This window comes from Astyanax mexicanus, chromosome 9 (assembly GCF_023375975.1).
Source record: "Astyanax mexicanus isolate ESR-SI-001 chromosome 9, AstMex3_surface, whole genome shotgun sequence".
Taxonomy (NCBI): Eukaryota; Metazoa; Chordata; class Actinopteri; order Characiformes; family Acestrorhamphidae; genus Astyanax; species Astyanax mexicanus.
The window spans coordinates 34,085,065-34,105,791 of NC_064416.1; the positions used below are offsets into that span (position 1 = coordinate 34,085,065).

Below are 20,727 nucleotides of genomic sequence, written 5' to 3' on the forward strand. Positions count from 1 at the left end.
TCAATGAAACATTTTGATTTATTAACAATATTTTAATAAGCATAATATTTTTCTGCACCAGGGTGGACAACATAGTCTATGTTACAATTAAGCTTTACAACTAAGTATGGCGATTAATACTTTTATATTTATCCCAAAATGACAGGTGGACAGGATTTTTTTTTTTTTTTACACATTTATTTTTTCATTAATTCAACCACTCGGCACTGTCGGCATGGCAAGAATACCCACCCACACATGACTTGTTTTCTCTTCTCTTCTTGTCTTAGCTATCTTATCTTTTTGTCCCCTGTTCAGTCTCATCTTTTCTCTTCTCATCACCTTTTGAGACCTCTCTTCTTGTCTTTTCTTGACTCATTTCTTTTTCCTCTCTTTTTATCTTATTTTTAACTTTCTTCTTGACTTCCCTTGTCTAGTCCATTTTTCTCCTCTCTTCTCTTCTCTTCTTTTCTCTTCTTTTCGTCTTGTCTTTCTTCTCTTCTTGTAATGTTTCATCTTGTCTTTTCTTGTCTCTTTTTTTTCCTCTCTTCTCATCTTGTCTCATCTTTCTTCCTTCCTTGGCTTGTTTCATCGTGTCTTTCCTCAACTCGTCATGTGTAGTCCATTTTTCTCTTTTCTTCACTTCTCTTCTTGTCTTGTCTCTCTTCTCGTTTTGTGCCTTGTCTTGTTTTATCCTGTCTCATCTCAACTCACGTTGTCTAGCCCATTTTATCTTGTCATTTCTTTCCTTATGTCTCTTCTTTCCTTCATTTTCCTTGTCTCTTCTCTTCTAGACTCTTGTCTTGTCTCTTCTTCCATTCTTCTTATCTTCTTGTCTTTCTGTTTCATCTTGTCTTAACATGCCTTGTCTAGTCCATTTTTCTCTTCTCTTCTCTTCGTCTTGTCTTTCTTCTCTTCTTGTGCCTCACCTCACCTTTTCTCTTCTCTTCTATTCTCTTTTTTCTCATCTCATCTCATCACCTCACATCTTTTCTTGTCTTTTCTTTTTTTGTCTCATTTCTTCTTTTCTCAGCTTACCTCTCATCTTGTCTCTTCTTGCTTTCTTCTTTACATTTCTTCCTTGCCTCATTTCTCAACTTGCCTTTTTTGTCAATTTCTATCTCCTATTCACTTCTCTTTTTTTCATTTTTTGTCTTGCTTCTCTACTTGTGCCTTGTCTCTTCTCTTCTCTTTTTTCTCTCCCCTTCTCATCACCTAATGGTCACATCTCATCTTGTCTTGTCTTTCCTTGCCTCATTTCTTCTTTTCTCACTACGCCTTGTCTCTTATCTTCTTCACTCTCATCTTGTATCTTCTTCCTTTCTTCTTATCTTATCTCATTTTTTCCTTCTTTCTTGCTTCGTCTCAACTTGTCTAGTCCATTTTTGTCTCTTCTCTAGTCTTATCTTCTCTTCTTGAACTAACTCTAAAGTAGGTTGAGTAAAAGTTAAGATTCCACAGCAGTTTACACCGTAATTCAAATTTAAACAACTATGCCGCGTCACAAAAGGCATGTTACATTGATATTGACCGATGTCATAAAATAGAAGCAGGAAAGAGAGAGAGATATAGAGAGAGATAGAGACGGGAGGAGGAGTAATATCACTCCAGAAAGCTGAGTAGAGAGAAAGGAAGAGATTACAGGCAGCCGGTCGGTAATTAAAGAGGGCGATCAATCCGTGCTGCTGACCGGCTCATGAGGAATCTATTGAGTGGCCGCACTAAAGTGCTAATTTGGAGCCATTAGGGGCTGCCGAGTTTGCAAACACGGCCGTAATGACGACGGCTAGCGCGGTTAAGGGCCTGGCCTTTGTGTGATTGTCAGGGAGAGAGAGAGAGAGGATAGTTGGATGAGATTGTGGATGGAAGATAGAGGGATAACCGGCCTCTGAAAAAGGGCTGAAATACCAATTTCCACTTCCAATAATCACCAGTGTATAACAGTGACAGTAGGGGCTATCAGCACTGGCAGGACTGGAGGAGCCCCATCGTCAGACATGATACGATCTCTGAAGGATTTTAACTCTTTGAGGCGTGGTGGTCAAAACACTGCAAAAACCGAGCATTGCTGTCAGAGTTAACTAAGAATATTTGACTCATTTCTAACCTGTATTTAGTTGCTTTAAGAAATGAAATCTACTGATTGAAGTGACTGATTTGATTGGCTGATATTTTTGCTTTTTGTTTTAAACCCTGTTTCTTGAGAACAATAATTCAAGAAAGAATTTGCTGAATCGAGCAAATCTATATGCCCATACAATAAGACACAGCTACTAAAATAAAGCACTTAGAATGAAACAATTTAGTTAGATATAAGTAATTAATTCTTATAATATTAGTTTTATTAATACTTACTTTTACTTAATTTAATCTACTAAAAAATTCTTATTCCCTCGGAGAATAAAAGTTCTTGTTTTAAGCATAGTTTCTTGAGGAAAACATATTCAAGAAAGAATTTGTGATCATTCTTTATCATCTAGACATCCAGAAACCAAATAAAAATATTTGCAAATTGGCTCTCTTATATTCTTGTGGCCTGTCTTGTCTCATCCTTTCTTATCTCATTCCCTCTTGTGATGTCTTGTCTTGGCTTGTCTTTTCTTGTCTCATTTCTTTTTCCTCTCTTCTTATCTTGTTTAATCTTTCTTTCTTTCTTTCTTTCTTTCTTTCTTTCTTGTCTCATTTCATCTTGTCTCGTCTCAACTCATGTTGTGTAGTCCATTTTTTTCTCTTTTCTACCTGTCTCTCTTCTTGTGGCTCATCTTGTCTCATCTCTTCTCTTTTTTTCACTTCTTTTCTCGTTATCTCATTGTCTCATGTCACGTCTTTTCTTATCTTGTCTTTTCTCATTTTGCTTGTCTCTTCTCTTCTTGACTCTTGTCTTTGCTCTTCTACCTTTCTTCTTATCTTATCTCAACTTCCTTATTGTCTTGTCTTGTTTCATCTTGTCTTAACTTCCTCACTCTTCTTTCTCATCTCACCACCTCATGTATTTTCTTTTCTTGTCTCGTTTCTTCTTTTCTCACCTTGCCTCTTCTCTTGTCTCATCTTCTTCTCTTGTTTCATTCTTTCTTGCCTCGTTTCTTCATGTCTCATCTCAACTTGCCTTGTCTAGTCCATTTTTCTCTTCTCTTCTCTTCTCTTCTCTTCTCTTCTAAACACCTTATGGTCAAATCAGATTCAAACCTCATTTGGTGGAATTGGACATGTAATTTCAATCAAATTTGTACAGATGCATATTTTAAAGTGTATTTTGCACCACTGACAACTCACAAAAAAACAACAACCTTATTAAATCCAGAGTGAAGGAAGTGTGGGGGTCCAAGAAGAGCACCAAAGGTTAGTTACTGACATCAACCTTGTTTTCAACGCAGATGATCAGACATCACACATGTATGTGCAGAAACTGTTGTTCTCTCAATGTCTATTGAGTCAGTAATTAACCTTTTTCAGTCTACTTAGACCCCGCACTTCCCTCAAATATAGCATTTTTATGTTTGTTTTGTTTTACTAAAATTTGTCTATTGTCTAAAATTGTGAATGATGTTTGAGGGGGCAGTTAAAAATATAACAATCCTGTGTGAAAAATCTCTACAGTCTTTAATTTTGTGTCTGATTTGTATGAAACATTTAGATTATGAGCATTTAGCAATAAAACCCAGTCTTTTTTCTCACCAAGAACCTCATATATCACTCCATGCTTCATGACAGTGTAGGTATTTCTAACCATTCAGAGCATGAAAGGCAGATATAGCATATTTCTAAATAAAGATAGGTCCAAGGTGTACTTTTCACTCTGTCTGCCTTTTCTATCGACACGACAGCTGTGAATAACGCCGCATATTAAAGGACAACTAATTAGCGTTTCAGCAGACGTTAAAATCAGCAAGTCAATCAAATTGGATTCCTTTGAAAACAAAAACAGGAATGACTTGAATTTTCCGATCTGTACTCACTCACTCTGTCAGGTATGACCCAGGCAGGGTGACGAGGAAAGCGGACAGTGCAGGTAAGGGCTAAATAAATAAATAATTTAGTAAACAAATAACAAAGAAACGAGGAATAAGTAACACGAAACGAAGATACACAAATAACCATTAACCAAAACAAATCAGAGAACATAAACTAAACCAACTAGAGAAAAAGACAATAAATAAACAGGGAATATATATACAAGGGAAATAAACTAGAAAAATAAACAAGGAATAAAACTATAAACGTGAAAACAAGAAATAAACGAGAAACAAAGGACTAAGGCTATAGAATACAAGGAAACACTGAGAGAAACTATGGAACACTGAGAGAGACAAAACAACAGGGGAAGGTGCAAAGACCGACGAAGGACAACAGACAAAGGAAGGCTTTATAGCACACAAGGGAAGTGGAAACACCTGGGGCTAGGGGGCGGAGCTACAAATTGACACAGGTGGAAAAGTACTGAACCAGAACACAGGGGCACAGGTCACGTGGGACACACAGAGAGACATGAGACAGGGCTAAGACGTGACACACTCGTCTTTCGTTCATCTTTCGAAGGGGAAGCAAGGAGAAAGCCATAACAACTTTCACTACTAATCATTTACACTAGCTTGTATGTAAAAAAAAGAATGGTAATCAAGAAGAAATAATGTAAAACAAATAAAGACATCAGTAACAATACCACAAAAAAAATGTACACCTTCTCATTCAACGTTTTCTTTATTTCATTTATTTTCTACATAGTAGTGAATAGTGAATAAAAAGCAGCAACTATTGTCCAGCACCTCCAGCAACTCCTTCAAGACACTGAGAAAACTATTCCAGGTGACTCTCCCTCATGAAGACACTGAGATTAAAATACCAAGAGTGTGCAGATCTGTTCTCAAAGATAAATGTGGCTATTAAAAGATAATCTGGGTAGTTTAACACTTTTCGTTTACAAAATTATTCAGTATGTTTTCCTGAATAGCTTTAATATAGTCTTCAGTATTACATTTACAATAAAGAAAATCATGAAGAGAAAGAGAACACAATGAATGAGAAGAGGTGTGTCCAAACGTTTGACAGGTACTGTAACTAAAATGTATATCCTCTATAGTGTTGATGTGTTCATGACAAGTCTTCCCTTTAAATCCCTTTAATTCTGCCATCTCTGCTTTCTGACTCCTATTATCAGAGAGAGTGAACTGGCTTCATACTATAATCAGTAGCCGCCTAAACTAAACTCCAGTCTAAAGTTCTGGTCCAAACTTTGGCACTATTTAGCCCTTAGAACCCTACAGATGGATTTTGCGTCCAAAATCGCACCTTGTGTTCTTAGAGTCTCTACATTCAAAAATAAGTAAAAAAAAAAAAAAAAACAGGCGTTTGGTAAAATTTTGACCAAAACTTGTCCAGTTCCAGGAAAATATAACAACTCTGCTTCCTTTTACAATTTAAATGATTATATTTTGAGCAGTCGTATGGCTTCTGGAGTAAAAGAGCTCAGGGCATGTGTCTGATATAAATACTGTGTTATAAGACCTGAAAGAGAAACTGACAAAAATGGAGAAAAAACACACCAAAACAGCCTAGGGTTCAAAGGGTTAAACGATGCAGGTGCAAGGGGTGAAAATAGACTATTGGAGGAGTGTAAGATAGCAATAAGCAGCATAATGCACCTTGCCCATGGTGTAAGATAGGTCCCATATTCTGACAACGGAGCTGAACTGAGTTAAACTGAGTAAAACTGAGATAAACTGAGATAAACTGAGCTGAACTTTAATACTTGAACAGTTATCTGGCACTGTCCATACCACAAACATCCCAGCTGTTATCTTGGACCTGGACTGTGAACAGGGTTCAACAGGTACCTTGACAAACCTCCACTGAGTCGTTCCTGGTGTTTTTGAAGAATGACCCAGAGATAAAAACTGCAAGCAGTATCTTCCAATGAATTATTAAAACAATAAGATACAAAGGGAGAGAGAGAAAACGAGCCATCATCCATCACATTCACACCAGAGATGAGAAAACCATTAGGGAATCTAACAAATAGCTAATATAAAGCATATGGCTTCTGTATCCTACTGTGTTAAGACAGGCAAGGAAATTAGTTACCGTTACATGGCAGTAAGTCGTTTATTTAGAACTACTTTTTTGAAGTTAGGTGCTGACAACTAAAGTTAAAGCATATTCAGTAATGAATCCAGGGCTTGTTTGATTTATTTTGTATCAAAACTGTATAAAACCAGCAGAACAGTCAAGGTCAATTTGTTGCTAATAGCATTACGACTGGTGATTCAATGATTTGGTCATAGATATGTGCAGAATGTGAGTGCCATAGATCACCATCGCCATAATGATATTTGCGATAAGAAAGAAAGAAAGAAAGAAAGAAAGAAAGAAAGAAAGAAAGAAAGAAAGAAAGAAAAAGTTTAGGATGACATCTCTGAGATGTCTAAGGGAGCTAACTCTCAGACTCTAACACTGAAAGCCTACAGTCTCACACTCTGTCACACCATATCACACACACTGAATCCCACCTGACCACTGCAAAGAGAGAGAGAGGGAAAATAAAACAGATCAGATCAGATAGCTAGAAAAACGTTCTTCCAACCAAAAACTGTTAGCTGGGTAGATATCTTCTATTTTTTTTCTTATAATTTCTTATAATGTCCCTTTTATATGTCTATGCTTCACTTAAAGTGGCAATCCGTATTATTTTTGTTTCTAAACTGACAACAGCAGCATTTCTGAGTGGAGAAGGGATAAAATATTGTGTTTAATGGTACCAGTGTGCTAAAAACGACCTTCCCTGCTAAGCCTAATATATTCATTCTAAAATCTGGGTTGTCAGGGTCACTTTTCGCGGTAGTTCTTTTGGCCACGTCTCACGTCTTTAAGTACTAACGTCACACGTACAGCCTCTAAAAGAGGATCCGGCTCAGTTTTACTGAATGCGAGCAGCTGGTGGAGCAATGGAGACTTCAGAAGAGGAAATTCAGAGCTCAGTAGCTCATTCACACATAGTAAGAACAAAGTGTGTAGTTAAAGTGAAGTTTCTGACTAAGTGTGCTCTCTCTCTCTCTGACTGAACATAACCTGGAGTCGGATTCATCCGCTCTGAAAGGAGACTGCAACACACCCACCCAGTTTAAAAATGATTTTTCCGCAAGCTTGGTGCAATTACCCATTCTCACCAGAGAGGGCCCTAAATCCCAAAACTAACAGACATCTTCAGACTTCCAGTGTCTGCAGCTGGACTTCCTTTGGCTATAATTGCTAAGATCTTAAGAAACACTAAGCGATTGTGACACAAGCTTTCTAAGTACTTTTGAATAGAATATTATCAGTCGGAATATTTATAGGTTTTAATTAATTATCAGATTAAGCGTGTAAATGACGTAAATGACATTTTTCTACCATTTTTATGCAACTTTTTTCTCTCTTTCTTTGTTACTTTTATTTTCTGGATCTTTCTTAGTTCTTATTTACCATAGACTGTATATAAAGATGGACGCCGTGCCGCCGTTCCCATTCATTCAATGAAAATGAAGCCAAAATCTTCCGCCATTTTGGCGATTCAGAGACCAGAGTCTGCGCAGTAGAGACCAGAGGAGGGAGAAAGGCTGTGGAGAGACCGCCTACTCATTTAAATAACCCCGCCCCTGAGGTCTCCCCTGATGGTCCCGCCCATAAGCAGCCCTTTTACCATAACCACACATTTTTTGAATAGAGCCGAATAAAGTTTTAAAAAACGAATTCTGTGGGGATATAAAAATTTGACAGTATAAGCAGAGGTTACACTAGCTGCTGCATTTAAATAATGGAGGTAGAATTACAGTATATTAGAAAAAAACGTGACTGAAAGTTGTCTGTTTTGCCATTGAAACCTATGGGGATGGGTGGAGTTACACAGCTTTCTGCAGCCGAACAGCAGGGGGCGCCCGACCTGTGGTGGCTTCACTTTTAAGAGACGATGCTCTGTCCAGCTATACACAGTATATGTTATTTACTCTCTTGCTCTCTCTTACCCCTGTTTTGCTCTCCCATTGGGCCTGGGTACTAAGCCTATATGCTCTCTCTCTCTCTCATTCTCTCTCTCTCTCTCTCTCTCTCTCTCTCATTCTCTCTCTCTCTCTCTCTCTCTCTCTCCAGCTGTTCTTTTGCATCAGATTTTTTCCTGATGCCCCAGATTTGCTCTGTAATGAGCTTGTAGGCCGATCAATAATTCAGTAGACTTTGAATAAAGCGCATGAGCATCACGGCCCGAGCACGCGCGTGTGTGTGTGTGTGTGTGTGTGTGCGTGCATGTGTGTCTATGCGCAAATCCATGCACGTGTGTGCGAGTGTGTGTGTATGTGTGTTTGCGTGTCGGTGAGAAAGATATGCAGTGTAATCAGCGCCATTCATGAACCTGCAGTGTGTAGGCCTCAGCGGCACTCACAAACACACACACACACATACTATTACACACACTCTTACACTTACACACACGCACACACTCGCTCTCTCTCCCTCCCACCGCTCCTCCGATTGCTTTTCCGCCCCGTCAAACTCCCTTTCACTTCAATCCGGCCTCTGCTACTATCACACACATCCACACACACACACACATACATATCCACACATACACACACATCCACACATACACACCACTGCGTTTCTTCCCTACCCGCGCCAATCTAATGGCTTCCATGTATATACAAATCACACCTGCTCTCATTAAATAAAGATTAAGCAAAAAAGCTCTCAGCCCGCAGCATGCCGTCATTTCCGTTGCATTTTCTAGGACTGTCGGAGTAAACCCACCCGTAAGCCCCTCCACCCACTTCCTTACCCACTTCCTGTGCCTGTAGTCTCAATAAGAAGTGATATGAATTGAAAAAGAACAAGTTTCCAGAGATTCACACCAAATTCTCTGTTATTACGTGAGATTTTCGTCTTCGAGTTCGAAACTAAACCTGCATCATTTGAGAACCTTTTTTCTATATATTTTTTTATATAACCACACAAACCTGCATGAGCCTATTATAGGACAGCAGTTCAGTGCCAGTCAAAAGTTTGGACCCATCTTAGATTCAGTGGAGGTTTAAAAAAAAAAATTAAAGTGTCTTGCATTCTAAATGAATTCTACTCTATGGAGCAAAACATATATAATTTTTATAGTGAACAAAAAAGTATTAAACAAACCAGAATATGTTTTACATTCATTTACTCGCTTAGTTGACAGTTTTTCACATCTTGGCTGGATTTTCTCAGTCAGTTTTATGAGGTAGAGTCACCTGGAATTCAGGCTTTCAGTTAACAGCTGTGCTGAACTTATCAAGAGTTAATTACTTGAATTGTGAAGAGTTAGAGTTGGTATACTTTAAGAAATGAAGGTCAGTCAATCCGAAAAAAAAATCTAAACTTTAAAAGCATCCTCAAGTTTAGTCGCAAAGATCCTCAAAAACGTTATGATGAAACTGGCTCTCATCAGGACTACCCCAGAAAAGGAAGACCAAAAGTCGCCTCTGTTGCTCAAGATAAGTTCATCAGAGTTACAAGGCTCAGAAAACACAAGTTAACAGCTTAACCCCAGATAAGAACATCTAATTTTTAAGTTACTACATGATCCCTTATGAGTTTCTTTATAGTTTAAATTACTTCAGTATTCTTTTATAATGTAGGCTGATTGTGAAGCCTTACCTCATGGGAAAGTTTGGAAATGCACATCTGTGTAAGTTGTATGAGGTGTTATCTTGTGATGGCCAAACAACTGAATTCGAGCAAGCCCTGACAGTGTCATTTTTTTATACCTGGAATTTGTAATAGAAAGCATTGCTTTCCACCAACAGGTGGTAATGATTGTGACCGGCGGCTTCTGTCTAGAATTGTCCATGCGAATAGATAAGCGTGATTATGTGCCTTGCAAACATTAGATGTCCATATTTAATAGGGAAGAATCAAAAATAAGTGAACTAAGTGATTGCATTTTTGATTTTTGATTTTTTAAGTCTCTATGATTTACATAATGTGGAGAGTAAGGAAGAATTCATGGAATTAAGACTGATTTTAAATTTCGAAGAACAAATGTGACTAAAAAGACAAAAACACAACTAAAATTCCATATGGATTTTTTTGTTTCGTGCACATAATAATTTATATGATTTTCTTTTGTTCCTCTTCATGTAGTTCCCCCAGAAGACCCAGTTATCGATGGAGGCCCCATCGTAAGCCTAAGAGCCGGAGACCCTCTCAACCTGACATGCCATGCCGACAACGCCAAGCCTGCTGCCTCCATCATCTGGATCCGCAACGGGGAGGTTCTAAATGGAGCCATGTACTCTAAGGTGGGTTCAGACTGGGCTGTGCGCTGATTGAAGGATGATTGGGGGCTGATTTTAAGTAATAGCAGGAATTATAAATACTTTCCAAAGAGCTACAGGTACAGGCGACTGGCTCTCGCATGCTCAGATGAATTCTATAAAGGATAATTAAAGACGTTCAGTACAATGCGACCCAGACTAAATTAGCGAGATTTGCCAGATAGCATCGGCGTGAGCTGCCTGTATTCCTCCCTGCAGCGCTATTAGCCATGTATGTGCTCTCAGGCCAAGCTTTTCTTTGCAGAGCGCACGGAGGTTTCCCCGAAGCTTTGTGTTTAAACGGCTACTCGTGCTGAAAGCAGTCTGCGGCGTGATTGCTCGCGCCATCTGCGCTCCTTCAATTTAGCCCTCAGCTCCGTTTGATTGGAGCAAAATCCCTGGATATCCAGCTCTCCAGCACAGTGATGGAGAGATGTTTGTCCTTTTCACCCTGCTAAATGTGTCAACACAAACAAGCAGATGGAAGGATGAGACGAGGCAACAGCTTTTTCGCCAAATTCGGAGGCACTCGAGCACCTCTCTTCTGTTAATAGTTCAGGCTGTGAAGAAACACCTGAAACATTCCTAGCTTCAGGGGTGTTTGGAAACTTGTGATTGAACCTTTGTTCCAGAATTGTATTATTTTGCATTAATTTGACCCAAGGCTTCATCAGATTTTCAGACATCTCCTGAAAGTAGAAAAGCAGACTAAACCAAATCTATTTGGTTCAAAAACAATTAACATATAAACTTCAGATCTGCGAATTCATTTAATTAAGATTAAAAATGATCCAGTATGTATACAGTACATATCGTTGTTGTCCTATGAAAAACACTTATCTCCATTTTTGTCGATTTTTAGTTTATTACACAGTTTGAACAGACAAACTGTCCCTTACAGTGTGCCAAAATTTCTTGATGAACGGACCAATAGAAACTCTTCAAAATGACCTGAAATAAACTCTTTTTCCATTGACTTCCATTGAAATTTCGCAAGGTTTTTTTCTCTCTCCTGCGAAGTTGCTGTTTTAGAGATGAGTGTTTTCATTGGACAGTGATGATACACACTAAAAAAAAAAAAAAAAAAAAAAACAGAAGCATGATATAAGTACTTTCTTGTACTTTTCCTGACTGTACCCTCAAAGGTACAATATTGGTCTTTACAGGGTCAGGGGTGTTTCCTCTGAAGTACAAAATCTTTTCTAGTAGCAGGAAGTACAGAGTTGTACCATTTAACCAGTTAAAAGGTAAATTCGGTATTCTGTATCACTGTACTGATAAACAAAAAATATATATTTTAATCATACGTTTTTCATTTGAAAAACCAGACAATATTGGTTCATCAAGTTCTTGACACATATTCAGTTGATAATAGTGTTCAAAATCTTTATAATCTTTACTGGCAGAAAAAACATGGGTACAAAAAAAAGACTTTTACTGAAAGTTACTCTATTGTACCTCAATATACTCTTTTTTAGTACAAGTCTGTGCCTACTTTTCTTAGTGTGTATGTGAGTGAAAAGAACATGCAAACTTTGCTGTTTTTCAGCCTTTTTGCTTTTTGCTAAACCTTACTGGTAACAGTAATAACTGTCTGTTAATTAGACCTGCACAGCTATTCTTTAGAAGCACGACTTGTGCACTCAGGGTCATTGTCCTGCTGCATGACCCAAATTCTCTCATGATTCATGATTCAGTGCACGAACAGATGTCCTGCTATTTTGCTAGAATTGCTTAGACATTGAGGGTGTGTCCCAGAATTTATCTTTCCATCAATGATGGCAAGCTGACAAGCACGCTCAAATAAAGCAAATCAGACCCAAACCATGATACTACCACCACTGTGTTTCACAGATACAGGTCAAGGCACTAATCTGTAAAAATGGGAATACAGATGCGAACACACACACTGTCCCAAATCTATGTTCATACATAGAGGAGGCACGGTGGCTTAGTGGTTAGCACGTTCACCTCCCAGCACTGGGGTCTTGGGTTCAAGTCCCTATCAGGGTGGAGTTTCCATGTCCTCCCCGTGTCTGCGTGGGTTTCCTCCGGGGACTCCGGTTTCGTCCCACAGTCAAAAACATGGAGATCAGGTAAATGGAGAATACCCACTCGAAGGGAGTCCGAAATGTACGGAACACATGAAGCAATCGAGTAAATCAGAGTTTATAAATGTCTGATCAGTTTTTATACTGAAATACGAACAGTGCGATTGTCCTCAACTCAAAACAAAAAAACTCCAGTTGTAAGCTTTTTAAAATTCGCGCTCTAGCTTTAAACCCCTGCATCAGCTTATCAACCAGTCAGCTCACAGCAACATAAATGCTGCTACCGCTTTTACTGCAAAAAATATAGAATTATAGAAATATACAGGTACATTTCCTTTGATTTTTCATTATTTTGAGGAATACTCAAATAAGTAGAAAGTAGATAATTACTGTTTTAGCTTTTAACTCCATTTATACCCATTCAAGTGTGGACTCACTTGAAAGCTCCCTCTAGAGTTTAACAGTCATTTCCTCATATAACTGGGGAAACAGAAAGTGGTCCGATACTCCAAAAATGACTCTTGCAATGCGGAATTAATTTTGAGCAGGTGGTTCACTCTTTCTCCATGACCCCTGTGCTTGGCCCTGGGGTTAGGGGCGTGACCACTGTGACCCGGTAGTAGGAAGTACAGAGAGAAACACAGACACGGGGAGTAGATGAACTCAAAACGTACTGTACCTTTATTTGGTTTAAAACGCCCTCCACCACACCCAAAAGAACTTAGAACAACAAAACTCGGCCCAATGGGGCTCTAGAGTCTGTAGAGATAACTTAAGTATTGTTTTAAAGGTCCGTGCGGCCTCAGCCCTCAGCTCACCAGTGAAGTCCCCCACTTTGAGTGAGCTGAGGCTGTGTTTTTATGCCTGTCCCAGCTAGCGGCTTAATCAGTCCAGATGCGGACCAGCTGGGACAGACAGGGCTGTACGCTCAGGCGTGGGGCGGACCCACGGCTCCCCCGCCTCCTCACGCCACACCCCATTGACTGTAAACAGTGTAGGCGCTGCTCTTGACTCACAGTCGCCAACTGGATCAGATATTTAGCATTTCCCAAAGGAAAAATCTCCCAAATAGTGGTGTGATTTGTTTTCTCCCCAAGAAATAACCCTTTTTTTTGGAAGGACAAATTCTTTAATTTTCTGAAAAAAAATGCTCCTTATAAGCCGGTGTACTGGAATTCTACCAGCCAGGTATCAAGGAGCAGTAAAGCCACTCCACTGAAGTACAGCATTATAAGAATTAGCATTAGCCGCTCACCGCAGTGCTTGCCGATTGTCTGTGGCACATTGGCGGTCACTTGGCAATAGTTCGGCGACTGTCTTTTAATAGTCCACACCACTTCACTTGCGTCTTGCCTCCTGGTTTGCCTCCAAGAAGAGTTCTACCAAAAAAAAAGGTTGACAACTGGAAAACTGGGCTAAAAGTGTATAGTGTGAACCTGGCATAAGGTAAGATAACAGGTTTTCCCAATTTTCCATTCCCTCAGACTGACCCTCAGACCTCGACTCCAGACCATGTCATCTGCAGCTATTTCTGCCTAAAACATGTTTTTCCTGTTGCTCTGCATCATGACCCACAAACAAGTCCCAAAGCAAGTAGAGCTCTGAGGCTTCCAGCCACTAATCACCACATCCTCATCATTTCCATATAAATGAAGAGCACTTGCCGGACCTTCAGGCCCCTATCCTCTCTTCCCTCTCTTCCCTCCCTCTCATTCCCTCTCGTTATTGGCTCTTTTTTTCTGAGTGAGCGATAAATGCCATTGATCGGGTCCGTCAAGCAAGTTAGCAGTTAACTCATCATCTGCCTGCGGCTGCACACGCACACACTGCCGTTAGCAGCTAATCGGATGTTGCTAATCGGATATCATTACCGCTATATGCTGCCAGCAAGTTGGTGCATAGGGAGGGGTGGGCGGGGTCTGTGCAGTGATGGATGGAAGCGGCCCAGCCTCCTCATATCTTCGCTCCTAGCATTAAAAACCAATGCACTCAATTAAGACACAATCGCTTAGTCTGAGAAATGGAGTATAATCGGGCCGCTCTCGCTAGCCAGCTGCTCCACCCAACCCCCACCAACCCCCCAACCCCCCCTTCCCCAACACTCCAAGACGGTAAGTGCATAATCAGGACAAATGAAGGCTGGGTCCGCGTCGAGCACGTCTTTCTTTTTGGGATGGCCTTGGCAGCACCCACGCTTCCAGAGCTCTTTATGATTCAAATGATCAATTATCCCTTGCGCTTCCCTTATTAAGGTGCGGTTATGGGCCGCCGTGGAATGCCGGTTCCTGGAGGGATAGGGTAAGAGCACTAATTGAAGTGTTGGAGATCGACGGATAAGCTATAAGCAATAAGGACGGCGAACACGGTTCCCTGATGAACGCCGGGAAGTAGTTTTACATTAAAACAGATATTGAATGGAAACTAAAAAGAAAGTAATATCAGACCTCAATAACTCTGCTTCAGTAGCTGAAGTTACTTTAGAGGAAATGGAGAGACTGGGGAAGAACGGAGGTGAGGAAGTGTTTTTTTTTTTTTTTTTTTTTTTCTGTGGGAGATTAGAAACAGCCTTCGTGCCAAAGGTGTCAAACTCATTTCAGCTAACGGGCCACGTTACAGTAGCCCAGTCCAGACAGATTTTTACTGGAAAAGTTCTTTATTTGCTAATGGAGAATTAAATATCGACAGATTTTGACTAAAGTGTGATATTGCTAGTGGAACAGTAACTAACTTACTGGCTGGCAGGGCAAAACTGGACTAGGAACTAAACTCGGACCAAGGAAAAAAAAAAAATCCTAGACCAGCCCACTAAAATCACAGCAACTCCAAAGTAAAAAGACTGAACTCCTCCCAATCAGCCACCCAAATTTACATGTTACATTAGTAGCATACAACATACAACATAATGATCATAAACAAATCTTAGAAAAGGCTTTTTTCTGAAAAATATCAATAATGTTAGATGTTTTTTTCTATTAATTTTGCATCTTAACTCCCCACTGAAGTTATCCAGACACCACATTACAAATACAATGTCGTTTCTGCACTTTTTAAAATCAATACAGGTCTTGAAAAAGTGACCTATCACATCATATCTTTATTAACCATCCATGGCATGATGTTGCCCTTAGGCAACAAACCATCCTTTGGTTACTACACTATTCCATGCCATATATTTTATTTATTATATTTACCTTTAGACAACATTGTGTACATCACGTTAATTAGGGCCATCATAATAAAAGCATTGCTAATTCAAATAATCAGCTTGTTATCAAAATAAACAATGGTCTGGAAAAAGTTCCCAAAGGAAAAATCTCCCAAAAAGTGGTGTGATTTTTTTTTTCTCCTCAAAAATAAACCATATTTTATGAACAACAAAAGCCGTTAATTTTCCAGTATATCGACAGTGCTCCTTATAATCTGGTGCTTTGGAATCCTACCAGTCAGTTATTAAGAAGCAGTATAGTCCCTCCACTGAAGTACAGCGTTATAAGAATTAGCATTCGCATTAGCTAGCTTATAGCCCTATGAGTTCCAAAACACTCAGCCGAGTGTTAGCAAGCTAAGGACCCCTGGGAACACTACCTTTTCTGGGATTTGGGCCTATTGTTCAAACTCTGACAGCCAAACAATTGCGCAGTTTCATATTTTTTCATTGTCTTGTTGTAGAGTCTTCTTTATTATCATGTCCCTTTTTTTAGACCCTATTTGACCTTTTTAGATGTGTGTTGTTTATTTGTGGTTGTTGTGATTATCCTGCGTTTTTTGTAGCCCAATACAAAATGTGAATTTTGAATGTCTTAATCTTATTATGGTGCTAGCTAAGCTAATGTTTCTAGAGAACAATAGGTTCTATCTGAGTGCGGTAGTAGTAAGAAAAGGCTTTCTTTATATTGTTTCGCGTGTGAGTTTTTCGAATTGCATTGTGGGATAAAAGTGTCCATTGTAACCACACTAAAAAACAACTGGTTCTGAGTATGTACCATGGAAGTAAAGTAATTATTTTTGTATACTACATACTTAAACAGTAATTTGTATTAATAGTGAGCAACTACACATTTGTGACACACCCAGAGTAGCTGTAGCTCTTTTATATGTACACTGTAAATGCAATTAGTGAATTAGTGACAAGGATTCTCTACCGTAAGAGAATTGACCAAATGTGGGCCAAAATAAACTAAGACAAAAAAAAATCCAGTAAATGATCTATTTTTATTTAGACCTTTCTGATCTGACCTTTCCTCTCAACATCACTCTTTTTTTTTTCTCCCATTGGCAAGCTTGTTAACCTCGCTGCCATCGCAACACTGAAAATTAAAAGTGCAAGACGGGAGAAGTACAGAGAGGCATTTAATTAATTCTGCCTTAAAACTGCGGGAATTAATCAGAGCTGGAAAAAAAAAACAGGGATTAAATTGCTTAATCAAAGAATGGCTTCTAACCTCAGTACTGAAGGGATAAAAAAAAAATAAAAAAAAAAACGATTCCACCTCACTTTTTTGAGGGACAGTAAAACAAAGCTGTTGCAATTTATCACATTTTAAAGTGAAATTAATGCGTTATAATATGCTGTGGTGCGTGCAGCCGGGGTGGTCTGCAATTAGCGCTGCTGATTTGATATAACCTCAAGCCACACGGCGTGTTTGGATATATCAAAGGCTTGTTAGATTAACAGCGCTACATAAACGTTAGACGAATTATTAACTCCAGCGCCCCTTGAGGTCTAATCATCATGCCTTTTTTTTTTTTTTTTCCTTTCAGACGCATTCCCTAATCTCATCCACTTTAGCTCGTGCAGCCTGTGATGTTCTGTTTTTATTCAGTTCATTTCATTAACTTTATTATGTGAAGAAAATTGAAATGGAAAGAAGATGGTCATGTAGGTCAGTCAGTATGTCTGCTCGCATTTTTTTTTCTGATTGTAAAGAAAGGACAGTATGGACAATGTTGATAAAAAAAACAACGTTTCTTACATTTCTATAAACTTTTATGTATATGATTTTTATGTGATTGCAAAAATTTGGGATCCAAGATAGTTCAATGTTTTATCCGCTCAACTTCTTTAATTACTGTGACTCTTAAATTAATATACAATACACCTATTCAAATGGATTCCTGAATTTCAGGCATGCAACACATTCCAAAAAAGTTGGGACAAACAGTAAAATATTAAAGCAAGGAAGAGCAAGAGTTACCTCTGTTGCACAGGATAAGTTCATCAGAGTCACCAGCCTCAGAAACTGCAGTTAACAAAACCCCAGATAAGAGCCACCTTAATGTTTCAAAGAGTGTTTATTTTATTTATTTATTTTTTTTTTTAACACTTTTAAGTTACTACATGATTCCTTATGTGTTTCTTCATAGTCTGGATGATTATATATGTCTTTGAGACGAAAAATGATAGTTATATTAACAAACTAAATGAGTTGAGCAGACAAAAAACATGAAATATATTGAGATTGTATACATTTAATACATTCAATTAAAAGTCAAAGTAAATGTAAAAAACACTCAATTTTTATTTAAATTATATATACAGTGTTCTTCGTAGGTTAAGATAGTTAAGCTTGGTCAGGCTCTGTTTCTTATCTTCCTCACATCTGTAGAAGAAGTAAAATCTGGGCCCCCTGCAGTGCCTGAGTATGAGAAATCATCAGTTTGTAACTGTAAGCTATTCTGGTCTGGGATTGGACTAAGCATCCAGGCTCGGAACTGTGCAATATTAATGGCTTCAGACAGGCCACGGGCCGCCAGCGCAATAGTGCGGACGGTGTCAGGGAGCATATTGCATTCACACGTCCAGCTGCTGACAGGATGCGGCTCATACGCGAGGGCAGGGTGCCGGAGGCCTCAGCGGAGTCTTACCATCCTCAGCTGGCCGGCACCGCTGTGATACTGGAGGTGACACCTAGTGCGTTGCTTTAGACCAGAAACCGCTTCAGTATGTGCTGAAGGGTTAGGGTGGGGCTTGGTTCTGGGCAATAAGCTGTTCCTAATCCTACCTGTTGAAAATTATTGAGTATAGAATAACACTCTCTAGAGTAGATAAGCAAGAACCTGTTGGCACCATGTCTAATACCAGGCATAGGCTAGAGGCGTGAGGAGAGCCCAGCATTGAGGTGTAGAGCCGTGGAACTGTGTAAATGGAGATGGAGCTCCATCCAATATAGGGCAGGTGGCTGCAATGATGTAGTGTAGGCTGTGGACTCACCACAACCCTATCTATCTATCTATCTATCTATCTATCTATCTATCTATCTATCTATCTATCTATCTATCTATCTATCTATCTATCTATCTATCTATCTATCTATCTATCTATCTATCTATCTATCTATCTATCTATCTATCTATCTATCTATCTATCTATCTATCTATCTATCTATCAGCATTGCCCACTCTATCAAGCTAAGGACAACTAACTGGTAATAGGGATTGACTGGATTGGTTAGTCATACTGATTGACTAATCTGGTCATTCTGCTAGGCCAGCTAATCAATTAAAATCAAATAACACATACTGGCCGATACAGGTAAAGTGTTAATATGGTCAGCCAGCCTATCCAGCTTAAGCTGAGCATTTTAGGAGGCAATATTTAAAAAACAGATGCACAAATCCGGTAATTATATGCCCAAATGTTTGTGGACATCCCTTTTAATAAAAGCATTGGACAACTGTAAGTTGTACAAATAGCTGACATAGTACCCTACATTATAAATTGATACTGAAGTCATTCAGAATATGAAGGAACACATAAGGAATTTTTAATAAGGAATATTTAGGAAAGGAAATTTTTTAAGGAGATTTGAAACCAGTATTAAACTGGTGTTAAACCAAACCAAAATACATGGTGGGATCTTGGTGGGTGCTGAGGCTTAGGGTTCCTCATTTTAGCGCGGCTAAACGCGGCTAGCGCTGCTGCTAATCAAGGCTAGCACTGCTGCCAATCGAGGCTAGCACTCCTGCTAACCACGATGCTGCTAACCGAGGCTAGCAAAAAAATGGAAGTGCTTGTTCCTTACTATTATCTCTTAAAATTCACCTTATAATCCTTATAATGTATAAAAATAGACAAGACAAGAAAATAAAGACAAATAAAGACAAAATAATTACTGATTAAGTAGCCTTCAGCAATGTGTAATTACATTGCAGTGACTGCAGCCCTAGCCTTAATACCATCAGAGGACAGTCTCTTTTGTAAATCTCCAGTGTTAGCACTGATTATATATAACCTGTGCTGGAGGAAAAGTGATGCTGTTTGTGCTGCGCTGGCCGTTTTATTCTCCGTTTTACATCACACCCAGTGCTTTTGTAAATGCCTTATTTATACTCCTGATTAGCGTCAGAAATTGCATTTTATTCCACGACCCCTTGTATAATGGTGTTTGGTGTAAATATCATTAAACAGTAAGCGATATTCAGCCTGGTTTGCTTTCTGAAAGCTTCTCGGCTGAACCCGGTGACTCGGTGAGAAGTGGAAGCTAGCGCTGTGGCCCCCTGGCTCTCATCTCCAGTAATCATACACTCCTTTTTTCCTTCTTTTTGACATTTCAGTAGACACCCCCTGCTAGATTTTCTCCCCGAGCAGAAAGGCAAACACCAGGTTTCATTCTGATTCTTTTCTTCGTATGTTTTTTGAATAGAAAAGGAGCGATGAAGTCACTAGCAGGTAATTACTGCTATTAGTGAACCCACTGCCAATAGCCTGTACATGCTAATTATTAGCATGTAACTGTTACTGTGGAGTAGTACAATATTCTTGGACTTTTTTTGTGTGGTGTGTGGGTTGGGGGAGGGAGGTGGTGAGGGGCGATAATGCATGGGCTTCTGGAGAGCGTGAGCCACAGATTGGGTCTCAAAGCAACTCCTACGCAAGTCAATGCTTTTGGCATGAATCGACCGCAAGAGCCAACACATATAGCGCTCAGGCTCTGGATTGGAGAGGGATTTATAAAAGAAAAAAAGTATTTATTTGTTTTATTTTATTTTTTCTTCAAGAAACAAACAAAAAAAAAACAGAAAACCTATCAGTACTGGGACAGCTGCTCATCCACTGTTTCCTTAATAAAGGTTATCGATGCATGGATTTGATTGCATTCAGTAAAGATTGTAGTATTAGTGAGGTCTGGTCGCCAACTCATCCCAAAAAGTAATGGATGCAGCACCTCTAGTTCACTAGTTAATGCCTCACATGCTCCAGAAAGTCCTATTCTATTGGCAGTACCTCTCTACAGGTATTGAGTAGACATGTCTAATATGCTGTAAGACTTTGGCATACCCCCAAAGCAGCTCCAACCTGCCAAGGCATGGGCTCATGGGATACCTGAGACATTGGACATTGAATCAAGTCATCAGTAGGTTTGATTTGGATCTGTTGTGGATCAGAC

General features: G+C 39.3%; 1 protein-coding gene across 5 annotated transcripts in view; it reads left to right on the forward strand.

Moving 5' to 3' along the window:
* kirrel3b (kirre like nephrin family adhesion molecule 3b) overlaps nucleotides 1-20,727 on the forward strand; it is a 385,143-nt gene that overhangs the window by 273,950 nt on the left and 90,466 nt on the right. For all 5 annotated transcript variants that reach the window (XM_022667734.2, XM_022667736.2, XM_049483738.1 and 2 more), the window contains exon 4: nucleotides 10,117-10,274. In XM_022667734.2, coding sequence (XP_022523455.1) covers nucleotides 10,117-10,274 — 158 coding nt within the window. The remainder of the gene's footprint in view (nucleotides 1-10,116; nucleotides 10,275-20,727) is intronic.